Here is a 23,396-nt window from a genome sequence, read left to right on the forward strand (position 1 = left end):
AGTGGAGACCAACATTCCTTAAATCTTAGTAACTGAAAGACAGCTAGGTGTAACTGGTGAATAAATGTATTGGTGTTACATGTGACTGAAATTTGTTTTCTGACTTTTTGCAACTATTACAATTTTTTATAAAATAAATGTGGACGAGAAGAGCTTGACGTTGAACATGTATATCAATTTAATACTATACACAGCTTGTAGAAAATACAGCAAAGACACACACAATCACACAGACACTTTCACTTTAGATAGTTAGCATGCAGTAATTAGTTAAAAAAAAAAATTTCAAAATGTCATTTAAAATAGTGAGGTAGGTTCAAAGGTGAGTGTAGCTGGAGATAATCTGTTCCAACATGGTAAAGCTTTCGAGAAAATCTTCTTCTGAAATTCCAAATTTGGTATATTGATGAATATAGGCCCTGTTGAGAACAAAAATAAATAAATAAATAAATAATCAGTTGCCAAAGAAAAGTAAAAAGGCATACTCAACACTGTATGAACGGTTTGTCTGGAATCTTTGTACCGTGATGCAAACATGTTCCAGGCCTTCTTAACAATATTATCCAGAGGATTCAAAAGGGACTGGCTGTTGCTGACTAAAGTGGCCAACTTCTCATAGCCACTGAAGGGCACGGGGGAGTGCCACATGTGGAAAGTGCCATCTGCTGGAACCCATGGCACGTAGAGTCCAGGCTCCTTAAACGCCCCTGTTAATCAAAACACATTTCTTCATGCCTCTAAACTAATTAATCCCATAACTAATTGCACAATAATAGTTTAGTGTGCACAATAACCAAAAGACAATATTAAATAACTAGTATACTTGCCTATATCGGCAGAGGAAACGTCTTTACCCCGCAGTATTAGAAGATTAGAGAGTGATCTGTTAAAACCCATTTGTGTGTTTCTTATGCTCTCTGCTCTGTTCGACGGCACACACACTTTCCAATCAATACCTAAAAGTAACAGCAGAATTTTATCTGTTAATGGTTAGAAAAGGTTCTCCAGTGACCGAGTACGTGTGTAAACTTAGAGTATTCACCTTCCTCCATTCTGGCATTGGCAATGAGCATTTGTCTTAAATGCTTGAGCAGTCCGGGCCAGGTGTAGGCACTGTAGGCCAGAGATGTCTGAGACATGTGAGGAATGTTCAACACGTTGAGCAGTTTGTATTCGGGATGACACACCAGGGAGCTCAGCAATTCACCTGGACCAAGGAGATGAACAAGAGGAATAAATCACCCATGACACCACACACTGCAGTTCTGATGCAATCTCTACGAACTGCAGTCTATCTTATAACAAAACAGAATAAATAAATATATATGTCAATGCTTCTACCACTTGTATCTTTTTGCTTGCTGCCTTTGTCTGTGTATGCAACAAGGTCATTTTTCACTAGGCAAATACTAGGAAGACATATTGAGGACATAAAAATCATACATTTGTAGACAATTTCTTGAGAAACAGGACATTCCAGACAGAAATCCTATCTGTGTAAGGGGTTTTAACGAAGCATTGGACGAATGACTCAGAACCTCCATACAAAATATCCGGTTTCTCACAAAACTCTTTCTATATATTTCTATTAAAAAAAAAAAAAAAAAAAAAATGTAATTTGCTGTTAGGTCCGTGTACGTTGCGTTCATTCACTTTTTGTTATGAAATAAAAAAACAGTAAAATAAGTTATTTTTGTTTTTTTTGGCACACACTAAAATAAAATATTTGTATAATAATATTTAAAAGTAATTTTTTTTAGTAAAAAATATTTATGAATCGAAATGTTAAAATAAATAAATAAATAAATAAAACAATGAGTATAAAAACATTATAAAATATATGTTGCAAAAAAAAGCTACACCTCGGCATTTAACAAAGTCCGAGAAGCAGCGTGGCAGAAAAGCTACAAGAGCATAAATGCATAAGAACATATAATAAAAACAAACACATAATATACAAGACAATTGAAGTTAGTTCTATAGTCTAAATGAACATGCTAAATACATACACGATCTCAAGTAAAAAGTACAAACTGAAGAAATTATTTTTGTAACTGGACCAATTTAAGGCCGGATTTTTTATTTAGTGTATGTGTTCAGAAAATTTTTAGAGATGTTTATTTTTTTAATAATTCTGTATTATCCTTCTAATGCAATAAATAAATTATAAAATGTTACTAACCTTTTTGTGTTTTGTACTGTGACTTATAGTTAATCTTTTCATAATTACGTTTAGAGTAATTTAGAATGTTAGTCTGGCCAAAATCTTAATGTGTCCTCAATTTTACTCAGCCTACAGTACATACAGTTAGAATATACTGATGATAGATTTGGAGAAGCACAACTCGAGTGTTCTGCGCAGATCCCTGACTTCGACCCCACTGAATATCTTTGGGATGAATGGGAACGCTGACCGGGCCCCAGTCCTCCTCCCGATATCAGTGCCTGACCTCACTAATGCTCTTGTGGCTGAATGAACACAAATTCCCACAGTCACGCACCAGAATTTAGTGGAACCCCTTCCCAGAAGAGTGGAGCTTAATATAACAGTAAGAGACTAAATCTGGAATCGGATGTTCAGAAAGCATATATGGGTGTTACATTCAAGTGGCCACAAATGTTTGCCAATATAGTATATCATGTTGGGGATTTAGTTTTATGAATGGCATGAAAGCTTAGACAAGCTGGAAATTCAAATTGTCCCATGATATCTAAATTTAATTTAAAAAACTGCCTATATAATCTTTTTTATATAAAATAAAATCAATTTAAATTTATATATTAATTCAATATAATTTAAAAAAATATATATATCTTAAATCACACATAATATAGATAATATTTACAGTGGGGTGCAAAAGTCTGAGAGCACTAGTGAAAATGCTTCAGTTTTGCATTCTTTTCTAATTTAATACAACAATTTTCATTACAATTGTATTTCATTTCATTGTATTACTGACAACAACTTGGGTGAAAAGTAGAATCTTTGAAATATATACATGAATTTCAGAGTCCCCTTTCTGCTTTAATGACAGTATGCACTCGAGCTGGCATGGACTCCAAAGGTTTGTGCAAAACCTTATGATTCATTTTAGATCAAGTCCATCGGGGTGTCGTCTGAACACACGGAACAGACTAGACATGAGGAAAATCTGATCTTTTGTACAAAGCAGTTAACATGGTCAATATCACAAATTTGCTTACAGTTCAACAGAGACCTTTAAATAGTGCAGAATCTTGAATATTTCTTGAATATTCTAAAACCTTCTGTTTATTTCCGATTTTAAATGAAAAAAAAAAATCCCAAATTTTTAAAAGTTGTCTCAGACTTTTGGACCCCACTGTATCTGTGTGTGTGTGTGTGTGTGTGTGTGTAATATATATATATTACGCACACCAGGTCCACCATACAGAGCATACAGAATTTCTTATTGCTAACAGGGTCCATGTATTGCCTTCATTTGCAATTTGTGTGTAAAAAAAAAAAAAAATATACATATATATATATATATATATATATATATATATATATATATATATATATATATATATATATATATATATATATATATATATATATTTTTTTTTTTTTTTTTTTTTACACACAAATTGCAAATGAAGGCAATACATGGACCCTGTTAGCAATAAGAAATTCTGTATGCTCTGTATGGTGGACCTGGTGTGCGTCAGGACTGAGATCCCACAGGACCCAAAAACAAAAAAAGGAAAAGAAGTCATTGTTTTTTTACTGTTATGTGGGTAGGAGCAGCTAGTCAGATGTGAAGTTTTTGTGGGACAAAGAAAGGCCATATTCATCACGTTTACTGTGTTCATTCATTCACCTTTAGTAGGCTAAATGCTTTATCCTGGTCAGATTTGCTTTAGGTTTAACAACTAATTTGTTTATATTTTGGGAAAGAGAACCAACTAAGTTCATTAGAAAATATAAAAGGCAGGAAGAAACAAAAAGAAGTCTGGGTGAGATTGGTCAAAGGTTCTGCAGGAGCAGGCAGGGGTGTAATTTAAAAACAGTTCTGCACACACCTCTGCGTGGAGGTTTCTTAGTGTCTGCCTTTGTGTATTCACCTATATGAATGTGATGCCAAACACCAAGCAGCGTACGTCAGTAAAACTATAATACCTATGGGGTTTCGGCTGTAGTGAGCAGGCGAGTCAGCGGTGTATGCAGGCTGCAGCACGCTGCCCAGTTGATGAGCGATCACCTTGTTAACGTCAGAGATAGAGATGTGCTTGATGTTCATCAGCTGGCTGCAGATTTTGTGAACCGTGTCATTCTCGTGCACCACGAGTGCGTCAGACAGCGTGTAGAGACGAGAGAGAGTGAGAACCGAATTGTAGTTTTGCACGATAACCTGACGAGAGAAGAGAAACCAGATCATTTAGCAAGTCAATTTAATAATAACAACAATATTTTGCTGTAGCCTTTCATACACTACTTTGAAAGGTACACTATGACCAAGTTTACCTCTCCTGTTCCATAGGGCCATGTCAGGTGATTAAGAATAAATGAATGTGGATAAGTGTCTCGCAGACACTGGGTGACATAGGTGCCCACGCCAGAACCCGTACCCCCTGCCACACTCATCATGGCAAATATTCCTGCAAGGCGATCGCAGCGTTCTACCTCCCGCCTCACCAGATCTTCCACTGCGTCCTTATGCTGAGGGCCGTGAACACAGTAACTACAGAACAGTAATGACATGGACATCATACAGCATTCTAGCTCAAATGAAGACCTGCTATTTATTAATGAAATAAACAAACAAAAAAAAAACAATGAAGAAAAAGTGAGATCAGACGACTTAGAGCTAAAACTAAAAGATATGGTACAATAAATTACACTAATTAGGACACACACAGAATGTAAAATAAATGCATAAACAGAAGAATAAACTAAAAAAGACTACAAAAGCACTATACACAAATATACAAGCACGTTTAGTGTTCTTACCCGTTTGCCCAGTTGTTTCCAGAGCCTTGTTTCTGGCAGAAGTGGGATTTTCCCCCATATCTCCATTTTCCGGAGCCTGACGCCTTTGCTATGGCATGAGTAATTACTTTGGGCTCCATGTCAATAAGAACTGCACGTGCCACCAGCACTACACAAGAAGCACAACATACAAATTCACTATATGGCCAAAAGTTTGTGGACACCTGACCATAACGCTCATGTGTGCTTGTTGAACATCATATTTCAGATTTAATCCCCCCCCCTTTACTGTTATAAGAAGCTCCACTCTTCTAGGAAGGTTTTCCACTAGATTCTGGAGTGTGACTGTGGGGATTTGTGTTCATTCAGCCACAAGAGCATTAGTGAGGTCAGGCACTGATATCGGGAGGAGGCCTGGGGTGCAGTTGGCCTTCCGATTCATCCCAAAGATATTCAGTGGGGTTGACGTCAGGGCTCTGTGAAGGACAATCGAGTTCTTAGCAAACCATGTCTTCCTAGAGCTCACTTTGTGCTCAGGGGCATTGTCATGCAGGAACAGGTTTGGGCCTCTTAGTTCCAGTGAAGGGAAATTGTAATGCTAAAGCATAGAAAGACATTTTAGACAATTTGTGGCAACAGTTTGGGGGAAAACTCACATATGAGTGTGACGGTATATGTCATATTGGAGCTGTAAGTAATGCACTCATGAATTTAGGCTGTGAACATTTTATATCTCACTTCAGTGTACAGCTGTGGTTTAAAAACTCCACGTAATGTATACCTTAACTGTTCTGATTCTCAGTTTAAATGTTGAAGACCGCAGATGAGTCAGCGGTTTATGATTTATATATGGATTTAGCAAAACTGGACAATAAGAACTATAGGTCTTATACCTTTACATTAAAATAAAACCAGATTTTTTATACATAGAAACTTTATGTCTTTTTATATCTTATATCTAACAGATTAATTTGGCTTCTAAACCAAATCCAACCAGTAAACACCAGATAGTGTCAGAAATGTGTTAGAATGTTCCAGCTGTGAGAGGTAATGCAGGAACAGGTCTGAGCCTCTCAGCTCAGTGAAGGGAAGCTGTAATGCTACAGCACACTGTACACTGTAAAGGTCCAGCTTTAAGGGGAAAGTTTGGTGTAAACACACACATACATATGGGTGTGATGGTCAGGTGCCCACAAACTTTTGGTCATATGGTGTGTAACTACATTCAGAAATGATTAACTTCGTTAAGTTTGCTTATTTGGCACCTTCCTGCTGAGACTTACCTCCGTGTGAATTCTCTCTGAAGAATCTCTCATCGCTGCACTGTTTGTATGTTTGTGCATTTGCTCCAGTGGAGTCTTCATACACAGCACTAAACACTTCCGGTCCTATCTGGTTACCGCACTGACCTAACTGCACTGTCACAACCGACATGTCAGGACCTAGATAACTACCTCCTTACTTACTAGAGCAAACTAGCTACTGCTTACCTACAAACTACCAAGCACAGCAGCCTCACCTGACCGGCCATGCTGTGAAACAGCAGACTCGGCTCACTAGCGTGCAGCTAGTGATGTGTCGTCGCGAATGACTCGGTTCACTGAGTCGGTTCCTGTGTGTGAACGCTCAGAGGAAAGTCGCGTATAGGAGTCGTTTCATTCTTTCTTTTCTCTTTTTTTGGTAGGTTTGGTAAACAATGGCGTTACTCTCGCAGTGTAATTTAATCACACTGCTTCCATGGAAACATCTGAACTGTTCGTTACAGTGAATTCATTCATCATTCATGCCTCCTTCAGTAACCGCTTTATGCCGGTCAGGGAGGTGAATCATGCTGCGTTCACGTGCTCCCGGGGGAATTGTGTCTGAGACATAAAAACATATATTTGTAAATTTTTTGAAATTTGCAAATCGTATTTTATTTATTTGTGAATTTAATTCATTTTTTATGAAACTCCTAACATATATTTGTGGATCTCGTTTTATTTATTTACGAATTTGTTTATTTTTTGTGAATCGTAATAGATATTAATCTGTTTGTTTGGAATTATAAACAATTCTAACCCCACAGAAAATGATCTCCGAGTTTCCTAGTCGTAATTACGACCTGAGGAGTCATTCATGTGCAGTTTCCCAGTGGAAACTCGTATTTACGGTCATTCGGACAGCACGTGAAGGCAGCATTAAATCAGATAAAGCTTTGGTGGGTTCGTTTGTTTAAACAGGGCGTGTCGTTTGCTGCCATGTTTAGATTTCGATACAGCACCGAAACGCCTGACTCATGTCCCGTTCGACATTATTTATTCGGAAAAACCCTCTCTCGCTGGTCAAATTATCGCAAACTTTGTCCTGGTTAAAACAAAATGGCAACGAACCGTTTAGGAGCCGAAAGAGTCGGCTCATGTAAGCTGAATCAAATGAGCTGACTCACTGCAAAGATCCGGAATTCCCGTAACTACTAGCAACAGGTACAACACTTCCTGATGTGGCTTAGCTAAGCTAACTCTAACTGCTGTCTAAGTGACCGGTTGATATAGACTCGAATAAATTCAGCATTCAATGAAAACATGAAAACTGTTTATCCAAATGGTGAAATTTTTAAAGAAGACTTTTCACCTCCATAAGTTGCAGACTACATCTCCCATGATCCTCAGCCAGCGATCTCGTCACGTGACCTCCGCCTGATTATTAATACAGCTCACCTGTCTGCAGTCACACTACTCCTTTAAATAACCCAGTGTTAGTGTGTGAAGTGTGCGAGTGTGCTGACTCTCTCTCAGCTTTAACAAGCCTGGACAATATTCATCAAGACATTGATATAATCTATGAAATTCTTGCAAGTTTATTCAGAATCCACAACATGCATTTAATCCTGTCATTGTTATGTAGGAGTGGAGGGTCATGAAGCTGTTAATACATTGGCTAAACACGCTTTAAGACACCCAAATATTGATATTCAGGTCCCATTAAGTAAAACTGAGGTAAAAACAAGCATAAAAGCATATATTAAAATGAAGTGGCAAGAGAAATGGGACCGAGAACTCAGAGGAAGGCAAATATACAGTAATCAAAAGCAAGTTAATACAGAGAGGATAGTCTACAATAAATGAAAAGAGGATACAATTATTACTTGTCTTAGAATAGGGCATTCAAGTCTAAATCATTCACTGTTTATAATAGGAAACCATGAAACAGGATAAGGCATGTATTGCGGCCAAGCAGTGGGTGGAACATGTGCTTCTTCACTGTACAGCATATAAAAATGAAAGATCTGAACTTAAAGAAAAGCTACTCACTATGGGTGTAATCAACATGACAATGCAAAGTCTTCTAAAAAAAAAGTGGTCCAGGACAAGAGAAAGTGTATACTACATTATTAAATTATCTAAGATTAACAGGCTTGTATAACAGGATTTAAGTTTGAAGTACACATTTTTTAACCTCCTTTCAGTGCTCCACGCTCCTATCCAGGTGGAGGCGGTAATGCACCTAAGCTGGTTTTCCAACCGCCAGTTAAACTTAGAAGAAGAAGAAGAAGAGCAGCGTGGCTTCATCAGTTCTGATTATAACCTGCTGTGTGTTTGCTGATTTGGTCTTTTGGTTAGTTCCTGCCTGTTTGCTTGCCTCATGTCTCTGAGTAGCCTCTTAATTTGTTTGCTACATTGGTTTTAATAAAACCAGAAAACCTGCACTTGTGTCCATCTGTCTGTCCATCCACTTCAGTAAACTACATTAGTAAAATACATACATTATATGGCCAAAAGTGTGTGGACACCTGACATCACACCCATATGTGCTTGTCCTTCCAGATTTATTCCCCTTTTTGCAGTTATAATGATCTCCACTCTTCTGGGAAGGCTTTCCACTAGATTTTGAAGCATGGTTGTGGGGATTTGTGCTCATTCAGCTACAAGAGCATTAATGATGTCAGGTGAGGAGACCTGGAGCGCAGTCAGCGTTCATCCCAAAGGTGTTCAGTGGGGTTGAGTTCAGGGATCTGTGCAGGACACTCGAGTTCTTCCACTCCAACCTTGGCAAACCATGTCTTCATGGAGCTCGCTTTGTGCACAGGGGCACTGTCATGGTGGAAAAGGTTTGGGCTTCTTAGTTCCAGTGAAGAGAAATTGTAATGCTGCGGCATACAAAGACATCCTAAACAAATGTGTGCCTCCAAATTTGTGGCAAGTTTGGGGAAGAACAACATATGGGTGTGATGGTCAGGTGTCCACATACTTTTGGCCATATAGAGTATTTTGTGTTTTTGGTTTTGGATTCTGCTTTCACAAATTATACCTGATCACTGTGGACCTATCACTGTGAATATAGTAGACTAGTACTATATTCAGTCATAGTGTGCTTTTTAGGATACATGCTTAGAGTATCTGGTGTACAACATTTTGTAGTCTTTAAGAATGACTGTTGAACCTCAAATGTTCATAACATGTAACATAACATGGATGAATTTCCTATAACAGCATTCCCTGACATGGTTTATTCCTCTTACACCACTGATTTGCAGGATTCCAATTTTGTATTTGTTAATGAACAATGTCATTTTTTTAACTGTTTATTTAATGAGGTGGAATGTTCATGAAACAAGTTAGATCCTGTTATGACTTTCAATATAGCAGCTATAAACAGTCAATCCCTCTCCATCCTCTTTATTTTGTTTCTTTTTTGTGAAGTAAATAAGACCAAAAACATACAGCTTGTCATATTACAGAGAAATTGGAAAAAGCAAAAAAAGTCCTCTGCCCTGAAGACTTTCTGATGGGGGAAAACTTTCAGAAAATTACAATTAGTGGTCATCTCGTTGATTAGCCCGGCCAATTAATTAGGCTGATATCAAACATTTTAATTTGACAATGATTGACATTGGCCGATCAGACTGCAAGCATGGCCGATTAATAAAAGTGCTCAACAAACTCTTTTTTCTGCCCTGGCAATCACATACTGCCTTCAAATGCAATGCAATATCTCAGAGAAAACACAGTGCACAGGGAAGAAATGGTAAGGCCGAATTCCTAGCTCTCCATGGGTTCAGTTAAATAAAGTCAGTATAATTGAGGTAATTGTATTGTATAAGATGAACACAGTTTACTCTATCCTCTATATTTCCCTTCGGGGATTAATAAAGTTTATCTTATCTTATCTTATCTTATATAATTTGATTGATTCCTGATGTTTAGTGAGAAAACATGATAGCATGATAGCTAAAAGCATAATGCTTTGCAGACTGCATGCTGCATACCACATACTTTCATAATGTGCTCTGAATCGTCAAGCATAATAGTTCAAGTGTTGCTGGTGTATGAGGGACGTTTAGTGAAGCAGAAATTATTTTAGTGCATTGCAGATGTTCAAAATTTAAGCAAATGTATGGTATTTTCATTCGTTATTATATTGTTCTATGGTATCTGAGGGGAAAAAATCAGCATCGTATCAGCCATCTGCCTCCCTGTTCGGTAAATGTAAATGTCAGCACTGACATCGGCCACTGAAAAATCCAATCGGTTGACCACAGGTCACACACTCAATTCAATTCAATTCAATTCGATTCAATTTTATTTGTATAGCGCTTTTAAAAGTGGACATTGGCACAAAGCAGCTTTACAGAAATAAATACATTCAAATTAAATAAAACCAAAATAAATTGTAAATATGTGAATTTATCCCTAATGAGCAAGTCAGAGGCGATGGTGGCAAGGAAAACTCCCTGAGGCGACATGAGGAAGAAACCTTGAGAGGAACCAGACTCAAAAGGGAACCCATCCTCATCTGGGTGATCTCTGCGATTATAAATAAATCCCTTCTATAACTGTGTAGTACATGGACAAATAGTGCAATTGTGCAACCAATAAATTCATCACAGTTTTCACAGGACGTCCCGTTTGTTAAACCTATTCACTGTCCACTGATGGAGTCCTGAGTGCAAAACTACTCGTGGCAACCGCAGCCCCAAAGCCACCACAGCAATCGCAGTCCCAAGCCATCACAGTACAGCTCCCCGTATGAGATCCCCAAGCGATCTTCACTGCCCCCAAGTGGCACCATCCCCAGCAATCCCAATGATCTTCAGGCCGTCCATGTGGGGCCACCCCCAGCAGCAGCGAGCGATCTCCAGCCAATGAGAACTCCAACCAGAAGTAGGGCATCAGGATGGGTCAGGCAGGTCCGGAGCACAGAAGAGGTCAGGATCACTGATATCTCAGGTGAAGCATATGTAGCTCGACAGAGAGAGAGAGAGAGAGAGAGAGAGAGAGAGAACTGACACTGACACTGAGTCTCCTTCCATAAATGTTAAATATCACCAGTTATATGTTTTTGTTTGTTAAATGACAATACTTTTTAATCTGTTAATTATCAGCTTTAGATTATATGGAGCTTCTGCCATAAAAGTCCCTGTGAATGAGTTGTTACGATAGAAATAATACCTTATATTTAAATGAGTGCATTAATATAAATCTGTGATTTGATTTACAGCCGGACCTACTGTCTCTTCTCTGTGCTGGTGGAATGGACTGCTGTCTTCAAACGAAGACTAAACACCTATCTCTTCACCAAGTACCTGAATTAACACTTCTATAAAAAAAATCCCTCGTCTCCTGTGTTTTCATTTCGTGCTGTAGGCTTTTACTTCAGTGGTATAACCCTGACCTATTTGTACTAGCAAGAGGGTGTGTTTTTGATAGAAACTACAACATGCTTCTGGTAAATGGTGTCTGCTAAATAATGTCAGTGTAAATGTCAACACTGTGCTGTTATAGAAAATTAATCAATAGCTTCTGACCAATCAGAATCAAGAATTCAGCAGCGCTGTGGTGTAAGTGTTTTTCTATTAAATTTAAGGCTTTGACCCAAGTTACACAGTATATGATATTTTATATGATAAACAATGCATGTCTGTGTCATTTGAAATACAAAACACACATACAAATATACAATAAAAGATTTTCTTTGTTCTCTTACTTGACCATGTACTTTATTTAGCTGAATCCTCTGAACCTTTTAGGAAGAGCTACTGATATTCTGTCTGTCTGTCTGTCTCACACAGTATGCATCTGTGTCTATTTTTACTGAAGGTACAGTATACATGATCTGGCTCCTAAACGGGCGCGCGCGTTCCCCACTCTGCCATGTGGAGGCGTGCTTTATGCGCGGTACTGCGGCGTACTGCGCATGCGCAGACCCTAGCTGGTCATGGCGACGGTGCGTTCGCGTCCATGAGGCGGGAAGCACAACCTCTACTCTCACGCTGGAAGTGGATTAAACGCGGTGAAATAAACCATGGCCGGTGTCTTCGATATTGATCTGGATCAGCCGGAGGAAAATGTCTCCGACGACGAGCTCGAGGAGGTAACTGGCTTTCCTCCTCTTCCTTTGCACGCTTGTTCCAGCCCTGCCAGCTAGGCGGTTAGCCTGCTTGCTAAAGTAGGCCTGCTTTACTTAAATGCCGAGCGCCAGAGATGTTAGGCCTCAGCTGTGTTTGTCAGTGTAACTGAATACCCGTTTTGCGGGGGAAGAAAAATCCCGCCCCCTGCGCTACGATTGGCCAGGAGCTCAGCGTCCACGCGGGAATACCGGGGAATTTTAACTGTATTAACCAATCACAGCGCAGGAGGCGGGGCTGTCCCCGGAATACGGGTGGAAAAAGAAACGTGTAACCGCAAAGCCTGGGCGAAAACAGCTGAGAAGCTAGCGTGCTATGCGTAACGTAAATTCTTAGCTAGTAATACCTCGACTGTAAAGAATTTTGTTTTATAGATTAAATTAGCATAATTATTGACACCTAAATAGTTTGGTGTCCCTTGCCACTCTTGTTAGAGACATGTTAAGTGCATGCTAATTATAGGTGTGCCGTGGCGAGGACCGCTAGCGCCAGCGAGCCTGTGTGTGTGTGTGTGTGTGTGTGTGTGTGTGAGCAGCGGCCCGGCTGATCATGGCCGAGTCCCCAGTCAGGGACATGTTCACTACACAGTACACTACACAGTGTGCAGAAGCCCTTATGTCCTCCTGTATGTAGTGCACATAGGCAGGAAGTAGAGCTGTATTTAGGACTAAGTTGACACGGTGTATAAATGTATCTGCATTGTTCTGCATATAAAGTGAGTTCTTTAAAAGCGTTGTTGTAAAGTTCATGTAAATCAGACACAGCTGCCATCTTCATGATGCACTTAACTGTGGGCTTGTTTTTCATTTTAACTCTTTCATGTATAAATTATTTACACACATTCAAATTCTTTCTCTCTCTCTCTTTTTTTTTTTTTTTTTTTTTTTTTTTTTTTTTTTTTTTTTAAAAACCTTTAAATTGCATGATATATGAATTTTGTCTAATTCTGTCTAAATATCAAACATTAAAAGTAAAGGATTGTCCAAAAAGTCTCAAACAATATGCTTGAAATAATAATAATAATAATAATAATAATAATAATAATAATAAAGGAAATCTTCCAATGACCATCATTTTCAACATTGAGGTCTAAATGCTGAAGACAGAAATTTAATTAAAAAAAAATCTGAAAATATAAAATGTATGCAATCTAGGACTGCTGTATGATGCAAAGAGGTTAAAAAAAAAAAAAGAAAAGGAAAAAAAACACCCACCCACCAACCTACTAGTTTTTTTTTATTTTTTATTTTTTTATTTTATTTGGAAAGTAGAAACTGACACTGACAGATAGTTGTGAGAGCTACAGAAGTTTGCATTAATTTACAGTAATGCACTCAAGTGATTTGGAGGTGATTAACATCTTATATTTTACTAACGTATAAAATAGAGCCTTAAATATTACTGTCCATGCGTGTAGACACTCTGCATCAAGGTCAGTTTTTACGTTTCTAACCAACCACTGGTGGAGTGCAGATGTGTGTTATTTGTAGTGGAGCACTAAAGTTAATTCACTGTGTTATTCCTGAAGGCGCAGATTAATGACATCATGGATCAGCGCAGCGGCTTTGAGTTGTGAGTATCATTCATTTTATTATTTATTAATTAATTTACTTGAATAAAAAGTGGAAAGCAAATAGTTCTGCTAACGCCCCATTCTGTTTGTTCAGTCAGACTGTCAGATCTTTATCTAGGCACGTCATCACAAGATGTTTAAAATCCAATAGCTGAAGATTACATTGGTTACATAGTTAAGAGATCGTATATCGGTAGTTTCTCCCTACTGAGAAATGACAACAAAACTAAAAATGCTGTGTGTATGCCCCGCCCCCTCACCTCATGCCAGTAACATGGACGACTGCGAGAAGATTGAGATCTCTGAGGACAGTGTAAATCAAGGCACTGAGAGCATTCGTCCTGAATGCTTTGAGCTGCTGCGTGTTTTGGGGAAAGGCGGCTATGGGAAGGTACGCCTCAATAAGGATTGTCTGTTTAAACGGAATTATATAATTTAGCTCTTTTTATTCTGTGATAAATTTGACGCAAAATTGAACATGCCTTAATTTTGTTACAGGTATTCCAGGTCCGGAAGGTGACCGGTGCCGGGTCAGGAAAAATATTTGCCATGAAAGTCTTGAAAAAGGTTTGCTTTTAAACGTTTAATCAGGCCATATTACTACCAATTAATATAAAGTGACATCTTTTTTTTTTTTTTTTTTTTTTTTTTTTTTGAAAAAAAAAAAAAAATTATATAATATAAACAATAGATGTTTTTTTTTTTCCTTGTGACTTTCTAGGCCATGATTGTCCGCAATGCCAAGGACACGGCCCACACCAAGGCTGAGCGCAACATCTTGGAAGAAGTGAAGCATCCTTTTATCGTCGACCTCATTTATGCCTTTCAGACCGGCGGCAAGCTTTATCTCATCCTCGAATACCTAAGTGGTCAGTGAAATCAAGCTCCATGTTCATTCTGAGAAACAGTCTGCTCCTCAGTTCTGTTGGTCTTTTCCGGATATGTACTGTGGATATTGAATTTGTTTGTTGATACTATTTGATTTAACGTCCTACGGCCTCAGCATTGCTATATGAGCGGAAAAACAAATAAAGTTTGGTGGACTGGGAGATGTAGGACAGACATGAACGTGTCGTTCATTTAGAAAAGTTTTCAAAATTCCAAACGGAACAAAAAGTTCCTGGCAGATTTGCAAAAATTTTGGTAATTTTTCTCTGATTACTTACAAAACGAATAATCTCTGATTTACTAATTTGTGTATGTTGATAAATCACCCGTATATTGCCAACTCATTCACTTCACATTTAGTTGTTGTTCCTCTTTCGGCTGCTCCTGTGAGGGGTCGCTGCCGCGGATCATTGGTTCGCGTATTTGATTTGGCACAGCTTTTACGCCGGATGCCTTTCCTTTCAGAACCCTTCCCAGTTTTATCTGGGCTTTGGACCTGCACTGAGAGCGTACTGTTGCATGCTGGGGTCAGTTCCCTGGCCGAGAATCAAACCCGGGCCGCAGTTTTGAGAGCGCCGTGGCCTAACCCCTAGTCCTCCAGAGACCCTCATGGAACATTTAGTGACATTGGCAAAACTCTATAAAAGTCAAAGCTTACAGAAATCTGGCAGTGACAAAATGACAACTAAATGGTGAAAAATAAGTGTGGCAGCGTGCACAAAATCTCCACCTAAAGAAGAATGATAACTTGGATCAACCTTCATACCAGCCATTACCACACTCTGATTTCATTTATTCCTATACTTTATATTGCAGCACTTCTGATTGGCTTCAGAAACTAATTTGCTGTTGGGGATTTTGTCCGTGTGTCCTTTTTGTGTTTGATATGAATTTCTTAACACCAGTGTCTTTCGTCATTTACAGGTGGGGAACTTTTCATGCAGCTAGAAAGGGAGGGCATTTTCATGGAAGACACTGCCTGGTAAGGATTAAGCTTGTCTTTGGTCACTGAGTGTCACCTTTTCCGCAAATTCAACTGATTTTAGGACTTTCCCCACAATATAGTAAATGGAAGAAGAGTTGTAGTGTTTAAAATAATCAATGACTTTGACCTGTTATATTAATATAATATTTGTTTTGATATACTGTTATTATATTATATAAGATCTTCACTTTCAGACATAGAAAGATCAGATGAGCTCTCTTGATTGGCCAAAATGAAATAAAATCACCAGAATGATCCTGGAGGCTTTTTACTTGCAGCTTTTACTTGGCAGAAATTTCTATGGCCCTCGGCCACCTGCATCAAAAGGGCATCATCTACAGAGACCTTAAACCTGAAAACATCATGCTCAATAGCCAAGGTAAAACTGATACATAGAAATTTTTAGAAGATTACTATGGTTATTTCATGTGTGAATTGTAATGCTTAGTTGTGAAACAGTGCCATGGCAGACCCAGGACTGGCTCTGAGTTAAGCTTTAGACATGTTTCACTTGTTACAGTGCTGAAAATGCTTCTGCCACTTAAAGTGATCGGGGTTTTGATGCATTTTATTGAGATACAGGTGTATCTTTTTTTTTGGTTGCAGTTTATTAAGTGTGTTTTTATCTTTGTCTTGGAAAGGCCATGTGAAATTGACTGACTTTGGACTGTGTAAGGAATCCATTCATGACGGGACGGTCACGCACACGTTCTGTGGCACTATCGAGTACATGTAAGTCATTTGTGTCACAAGTGTGAGCTTGTTTCTGTAGCATTCACGTTAGTGAACTTTTTAACAGATTCATTATAAAGCATATAAATCATTTTAAGCTTCCATGTTGTGAATTAGACTTGTGCAATGTTGATTTTTTTTTTTTTTTTTTTTTTTTTCCCTGCTCATGATTTTCTATTTTAAAGTACCATGATAATATATTTAATCGTTCAGAACCGATGGCCTTAATAAAAAAGATAGGACAATGAGCATTTCCACCATTTGAGTTTTAAGGAAAGGACGGGAGTGCGTAATATTACCAGCTATGCAGTCGGGAACTGTGGCAATCGCAAGCACTCAGGTGGATGGTGGAGTTTTAGGTGATTGTGTAGTAATGTTATTGATGCTGTGACTGGCGAAGTCATATTTAATCTTTATGGGTCGATATCTTCCTTCTTTTTTTCCTCTTTTTGTGGCATCTATAATAAATGTAGTTAACAGATGTACAGTATACAGTAGTTTTTTAATGTTAGCTACATTGATCGATTCTCCATTTACCTTGACAGAAAGCGAGTGTGCTGCATGATTTGAACATGATTCGAGAGCATGTGAGATAAGGGGGCGGAGCTTGCAGGAACTGTTTGTTCTGTGTAATATTGGAGAGTTCAACACACCTGCACAGATCAAATCCAGATTAATATATGGCTAATCTCCTGTTTTATTGGGGAGAAAAAGACTGCTCTTTAGGCATGTATTTGACTGATACCTCCGACTACGTTAAATTGCAGAGCTCCTAAACAATATGCATAAAGATTGACGGGTCTGGTGATATAATACGATTGGACTATACGTTACTGGATATTGTGGCAATTAATATTGTGTAGGGATGGTAACATTTGTTATATAGCACAGCCTATTGTGGATCGTAATGGAAAGCATAAATGAATATTTTTCTCTTTTGTATTAGGGCTCCAGAGATCCTGACAAGAAATGGACACAATCGCGCTGTCGACTGGTGGAGTCTTGGAGCCCTGATGTACGACATGTTAACTGGGGCAGTGAGTGCAATTTCTGTCATTTTCACATGTTTAGTAAAATGTGTGTCACTTTTTGATGTGTATCATGTAGGGGAGTATACTCTAAGACTAGTTCAGGTGGACTTGTTTTAACCTGTTGCTGCACCAGCCAGAAATGGACAAATTCAAGTGTCATGTAATTTCAAACAATATCTACACATATCCATATTGTACATTCGTCGTCAATGTGTTAAATAAAAGAAGACATTCTGGATATGAAATACACAAGTTAAATTATTAAGTCATCATTAATTCTGTGACCAGGAAGCACAGACAAAATGCCATAAAAACAAGAAAAGCATATCATTCTGTAAAAGGTCAAACTGGCTGTCAGCCAATGAGAGAGGTTTTGTTTTATTCTTTTACTATTATTGGTTCACATATTCCTTGGCAACAACAGTACAAAATTTGGGAGAGAAACCTAAAAGTATTCAGATTAATTAATACCCAATATTCAAATTATGCACATCATTTTCTACGTGGTGCCTTTAGTTGTATCCACCTGTGCCAAAACCTATTAAAACTTACTCAAATAAATGTTCACATCACTGCAGATCATATACAAATTGTTTGTGGGTGATTTGAGGAGGTAGCAAGGTGCAGTAGGTGTGTCTCTACAGCAGGGTGCCTGTTTCTCTCCACACAGCAAGCAGCAGAGGCACATCTGATGGCTATTGTGGTGATTGATAAGACACACAGATAACAGATAACACAATAATCTGATTTTTATTTCAATGGACCAACCTGGATATGAGGTCACATTAGAGTCCAATTTGCTCTAACAATTACACAATGCATAGCACTTGGTACTATGAGGGAGAAACCGGCCGCCATCACCGTCTAAACCTGTGAAGAAGCTATGATTTTGTTCAGTCAGATTTACCGAAATGTAGGTTGCTAGCCAGTTCATCATGTAGTACATTAGTCCGTTGATTTTTTTTTTTTTTTTTTTGGTGTGTGTGTGTGTGTGGCGGCTGATACTGTTTTGCCTTTCTAGCCACCATTCACAGGGGAAAACCGAAAGAAAACCATCGATAAAATTCTTAAATGCAAACTGAATCTCCCACCCTACCTCACACAAGAAGCCAGGGACCTGCTTAAAAAGGTAGGACAGCACACACTATGATGATATTTTTAATTTTTTTTTTTCTCAGGAACTTGTCCTGTTAGATAACCTTATGTATATATTTTTTAAAATATGTCCAGCTGCTGAAAAGAACTGCCTCATCTCGTCTTGGAGCTGGACCCGGAGATGCAACAGAGGTGCAGGTTGGTACACACTTCTTTTCATGTTAGTGAAGGTCGTTCTGTTCATATTGCTTGTTGAAATAAATTTTGTTGATTTACAGCCCGCAGAATTAATCGCCTCTGCATTTGGTGGCTTTTTGATTTTCTTAGACTCATCCATTCTTCCGGCTCATTAATTGGGAAGACCTTCTTGCACGGAAAGTAGATCCACCTTTCAAGCCTTTCCTGGTGAGTTCGTACATGCTCTTGTTCCTTCACTGGTTTCTTTGCCAGCTGGCAAAGCAGGGGTTAAATATGCCTAAGTGATTTAAATGAGAAAACATTTTGCTTTTGCTTTCTTAGCAATCCGCTGAGGATGTGAGCCAATTTGATTCAAAGTTCACCAGCCAGACCCCTGTAGATAGTCCTGATGACTCCACACTCAGTGAAAGTGCAAATCAAGTCTTCCTGGTAAGGCTGCATTCTTTCTTCATGTAAATGTAATAAGAACTTCCTTCTTTAACCCCTCGGATGTGTTTGTATTTTAAATTCTTTAGGGCTTTACATATGTAGCTCCATCTGTGTTGGAAAACGTAAAGGAGAAATTCTCATTTGAGCCAAAAATTCGATCACCTCGCCGCTTTTTAGGGAGCCCAAGAACGCCAGTGAGGTAATGAGAGTTTAATATTTGCATGTAGATTTGCATTGATGATGTGTGTCTTGTATGAAATATAGTATTATCCAGGAAGAAATTAATATCCATGTCAACTAATTAAATGATGACAAAAATTGTAGTTACAATACAATACTGGTTTATAAGTTATCATGACATAGTGTTCATATTTGCCTGCACAAGTGCCTACACATAAAATATGTTAGGAATGAAACACGACTGGACATGCCGGTAAAGGAAAACAGTTAAATACGGGGTGATGAGATACGGCCCGATGCAAAGTTACTGTTACCAGCCCAAAGTTGATTATTTTCCAATAACAGCACGTCCGGATGTGTTTTATTCCTCTTGTACCACACTTTTTTGGCAATGATTACAACTTTTACTTTATTAATCATGATGTGTCTCATGTTTAACTGTTTGTATAGTTAGATACGTGTTGTGGAAGTTAGTTCCTGTTATCACTTATGTTATAGAAGCTATAATCAGTTGCCCTACCAGCTTCTCTTCCCTTCTCTCTTGTCAAACTAATGTATGGTGGTGCTGAGGAACCGCAAAGTCCTCTGTCCTGAAGACTCCCATGGCAGAAAACTCAAAACTGACTCTTACAAAACGCTGACCCTCGAGACTCATTCTCGTGTCCTTATAGAAAGATTCACCAAGTTTCCTTTGTCAAAAAAAAAGATTTTTTAATCTGTTTATTTTAGTATTAGACTACGTGTAGTATCCGCCATACAAATCCCTGTTTATGTTGTTACCACAGAAACAATAACGTCTTAGAGCGAGAGCTTAGAACGAGCGCAACTACCGAACGCCTTCTGACCAATCAGACTCGAGTATTCAACAGTGCTGTAGTATATATTTATACTCCTGTTGTCTTCCTGTCTTCCAGTCCAGTGAAGTTCCCTGGCGACGGCTGGCCTCGATGTCCCAGCATGCCTGGCTCTTCCACTCTTCAGTCCACCTCTGAGCATGCTATGGAAGTGTCTACTGCGGAACAAATGGAGATCTCAGCCAGCACCGAAGTCACCGCTCCACTACCTATCAGGCAACCCACTGGCTCGGCCATGGGCGCGTTCAAACAGCAGGTGTACCCTGTTATGGCAAAACGGCCAGAGCATCTACGCATGAACCTATGACCTGTAACCTATGACCTAGAGATTTACTACGATTTGCTCTCTCAGTTTCTTTTATATGAATACTAGGGAAAAAACAGAAATTCCCCACCATCACAGAACCTAGTCTGTCGTTTACTGATCTGATGAGCATGTGCGCTTCACTGAGCTCGAGTAACTGCGTCAGTTCCTCACGTCCCAAAAACCTCAGCCCACATTGTTCTCAGATGCTTCGTGTCACATCAGATGGATTATGAGTCTTGGGCCTTCTTTTGGATGAATTAGGTTTTTTTTTTTTTTTTTTTTTACATGATTGTACCATCAAAGGAATATGAAACACATGAACAATAATCAAATGTCTGGCACAGTTTGCTCAACGTGCAGACTAGGTGACATGGTGCTCTGTGCAAGATGATCAAGTGCTGTTGAGGAATTGCTTCCATGTGGAATTCTTTGTGTTTTTACAGTATTGCTTGGGAAGCCAGAATGACTTTCTCTCTGAAAGAAATCATTGTTTATTGAAAGGAGAAATGAATTTGTAGGGATTCCATCAAGCAGAGTTTGATAAGCTGGTATAAAGTCTTATTCTCTTTAAACTGTGTGTACGTCCCACAGTGATATTTAGATGATGGGTCATTACACAAAAGCCTCAATAAAAAACAAAGACATTTGACTTTTAAATCTTTCTTTGTGTTACATGTGGCCAAAAAAAAATCATGATGCATATTCACTGGGTCCTTAACTTGATTATTTTTTTCCCCTTGCATTTTAGAAATTGTGCCAGATCATTTTTCTTGTGTGAACATTAAGTACTCAGGACTAGAGTATTTGTATATTTGTTCTTGCCACAGTTGTACTATCAAATAATTTAAACGGCACACAGCCTTTACAAGGTTGACTCACATTGGATGCATCCCTTAAAAGGCCAATACTTAATAATATACTAAAATAATATTCTTAATATTTTTTCCAAGACAGTGTCTGACCATTTAAATGGTGTTTTTTTTTTTGGTTCACACAGTTTTTGAATGTTTGTAGGCCTCACATCTCTTGCGTCTGACTCAAGAAATCAGTGTGGAAGAGAATAGTCACTGTGACACAGTTATTGTATGTTTGTTGTGGTTTATATTTTGCAGCTGGGGACATGAATTCGACTTTGCACATACAGGTACAAACATATATGGTGTCAACCTAGCAACACACACACACACGTACGCTGTTATCTATAATAGGAACATCTGCAAACCTTCACAATCATGCAGTTAACTAGTCAGCCAATCATATCACAGCAGCACAATGAATATAATCACGCAGGTCATACAGGTCAAGAGCTTCTGCTAATGTTCACATCAAATTAAAATGGGGAAAATTGTGATCTCAGTGACTGACTGTGGCATGTTCTTGGTGCCAGACGCACAATAGTGTCTAGAGTTTTACACAGAATGGTGCAAAAACCAAAGTAACTCAAGTAACCACTCTTTACAGCCATGGAGAGCAGAGACCTCTGACATCACTGCATGTTTTTCTGTTTTTCGCATGTTTCTGTGCAAACTCTAGACTGTTGTGTGTTAAAATCCCAGGAGATCAGTTTCTGAAATACTCACACCAGCCTGTTTGGCCCCAGCAACCACACCACAGTCAAAGTCACAAAGACCACCATTTAATCAAGTCAGATGACCCTATTTGTAACTCAAGTGACTCCATGGGGGTCATGATCCCTAGTTTGGGAACCTCTGTATTAAACAGTTAACAAAAGTCATCCCCTTCTCCATAATAATTTACACTTTACACTGGATTCTTTATCAGTACCTTACATTGTGTTACTTATTAAAATCTTGTGGTGAATGTGGTCCAGTTGCTTCCTCTAGCCTTAAGTGCCCAATTTTTGACCTTCTATGGGGAAAAAAAGCTCAGAAAAACCTTTGACAAAAAATGAGTGGCATAAAATTCTTTCACTTTGCAAATTTTTTTTTTTGCAAATCTCTGATTTGTACAAATATGTTAATAATCATTAATGTTTTGAATGGAGGCAGCCTCTGAAACCATTCTTCATGTGAGTTTATCACTAACAGTTACAATTTTTACTTAGGTTGTTCATTCTGTAGCTACTTTGTATTTAAAAGAAAATGATTCAATGCTGTCTTGGAACATGGATTAAAAAATATTAAATAGCTCAAGCCAACATTTGGAGAAATGCAAGTATATGTTGCTATAAAGGCACTATCTTTCTAATGTTATGGAAAATATAAACTGGAAAATTTCAAAGCATTTTCTGTATTGTATAAGTGCTTTGACCATGACCAACAAACTTGTGGTGCTCTAGCCACTTGTCGTATTCCTAAAACAGTTGTTCATGTGTATTATCACTCAGCATGAAAGAAAATCACTCTAATCCATTATAAAACTATGACAATCACTGGAAGTACACTATACTGAAAAAGGTTTGTGGACATGTGACCAATCACACCCATATGTGCTTGTTCCAGATTTAGTCCCCCCTTTGCTGTTACAATAACCTCCACTCTTCTGGGAAGGCTTTCCACTAGATTTTGGAATGTGGCTGTGGGGATTTGTACCCATTCAGCTACAACAAGAGCGTTAGTGAGGTTGGGCACTGATGTTGGGTGAGGAGGCCTGGAGTGCAGTCAGCATTCGAGTTCATCCCATCGATGTTGCGTTTCAGCGCTCTGGTTCATCCCAAAGGAGCATGTTTGGGCTTGGCACCTTAGTTCCAGTGAAGGGCAAGGCTTAATACTACAGCATACAAAGACATCCTGTACATTTGTGTGCTTTGAACTTTGTGACATCAG

General features: G+C 38.6%; 2 protein-coding genes across 3 annotated transcripts; one reads left to right on the forward strand and one right to left on the reverse strand.

The window, feature by feature from the left end:
- Nucleotides 1–154: 154 nt before the first annotated feature.
- Nucleotides 155–7,682, reverse strand: tubd1 (tubulin, delta 1). Of its 2 annotated transcripts, none has more exons than XM_034310652.2 (8): nt 7,565–7,682; nt 4,973–5,120; nt 4,487–4,703; nt 4,142–4,373; nt 1,043–1,207; nt 828–956; nt 524–707; nt 155–419 (listed from the first exon to the last, which is right to left on the reverse strand). In XM_034310652.2, the coding sequence occupies exons 2-8, from the start codon at nt 5,089–5,091 to the stop codon at nt 317–319; spliced, it is 1,149 nt and encodes a 382-aa protein (XP_034166543.1). In that variant the 5' UTR covers nt 5,092–5,120; nt 7,565–7,682; the 3' UTR covers nt 155–316. The 2 variants fall into 2 exon arrangements, with proteins under 2 accessions (XP_034166543.1, XP_026780153.1); XM_026924352.3 differs by lacking the exon at nt 7,565–7,682 and adding an exon at nt 6,235–7,091.
- Nucleotides 7,683–12,106: 4,424 nt separating this feature from the next.
- On the forward strand, nt 12,107–21,259 carry rps6kb1b (ribosomal protein S6 kinase b, polypeptide 1b). Its single transcript, XM_034310795.2, has 15 exons — nt 12,107–12,304; nt 13,867–13,910; nt 14,182–14,302; nt 14,410–14,478; nt 14,633–14,780; nt 15,724–15,781; nt 16,063–16,163; nt 16,426–16,516; nt 17,463–17,553; nt 18,569–18,676; nt 18,778–18,840; nt 18,970–19,047; nt 19,162–19,269; nt 19,356–19,468; nt 20,364–21,259. The coding sequence occupies exons 1-15, from the start codon at nt 12,236–12,238 to the stop codon at nt 20,608–20,610; spliced, it is 1,509 nt and encodes a 502-aa protein (XP_034166686.2). The 5' UTR covers nt 12,107–12,235; the 3' UTR covers nt 20,611–21,259.
- Nucleotides 21,260–23,396: the final 2,137 nt, after the last annotated feature.

This window comes from Pangasianodon hypophthalmus, chromosome 14, assembly GCF_027358585.1.
Source record: "Pangasianodon hypophthalmus isolate fPanHyp1 chromosome 14, fPanHyp1.pri, whole genome shotgun sequence".
NCBI lineage: Eukaryota > Metazoa > Chordata > Actinopteri > Siluriformes > Pangasiidae > Pangasianodon > Pangasianodon hypophthalmus.

Bases quoted from the DNA above. Each gene is read 5' to 3' on its own strand.
- tubd1 (XM_026924352.3), bottom strand. From the start codon at position 6,385: ATGTCGGTTGTGACAGTGCAGTTAGGTCAGTGCGGTAACCAGATAGGA. The intron at 1,208-4,141 runs GTATTATAGTTT...TCCTTGGTCCAG, and splicing joins CTACAGCCGAAACCCCATAG to GTGAATTGCTGAGCTCCCTG. The intron at 957-1,042 runs GTGAATACTCTA...TGTTACTTTTAG, and splicing joins CAATGCCAGAATGGAGGAAG to GTATTGATTGGAAAGTGTGT.
- rps6kb1b (XM_034310795.2), top strand. From the start codon at position 12,236: ATGGCCGGTGTCTTCGATATTGATCTGGATCAGCCGGAGGAAAATGTC. The intron at 17,554-18,568 runs GTGAGTGCAATT...TTGCCTTTCTAG, and splicing joins ACGACATGTTAACTGGGGCA to CCACCATTCACAGGGGAAAA. The intron at 19,270-19,355 runs GTAAGGCTGCAT...TAAATTCTTTAG, and splicing joins GTGCAAATCAAGTCTTCCTG to GGCTTTACATATGTAGCTCC.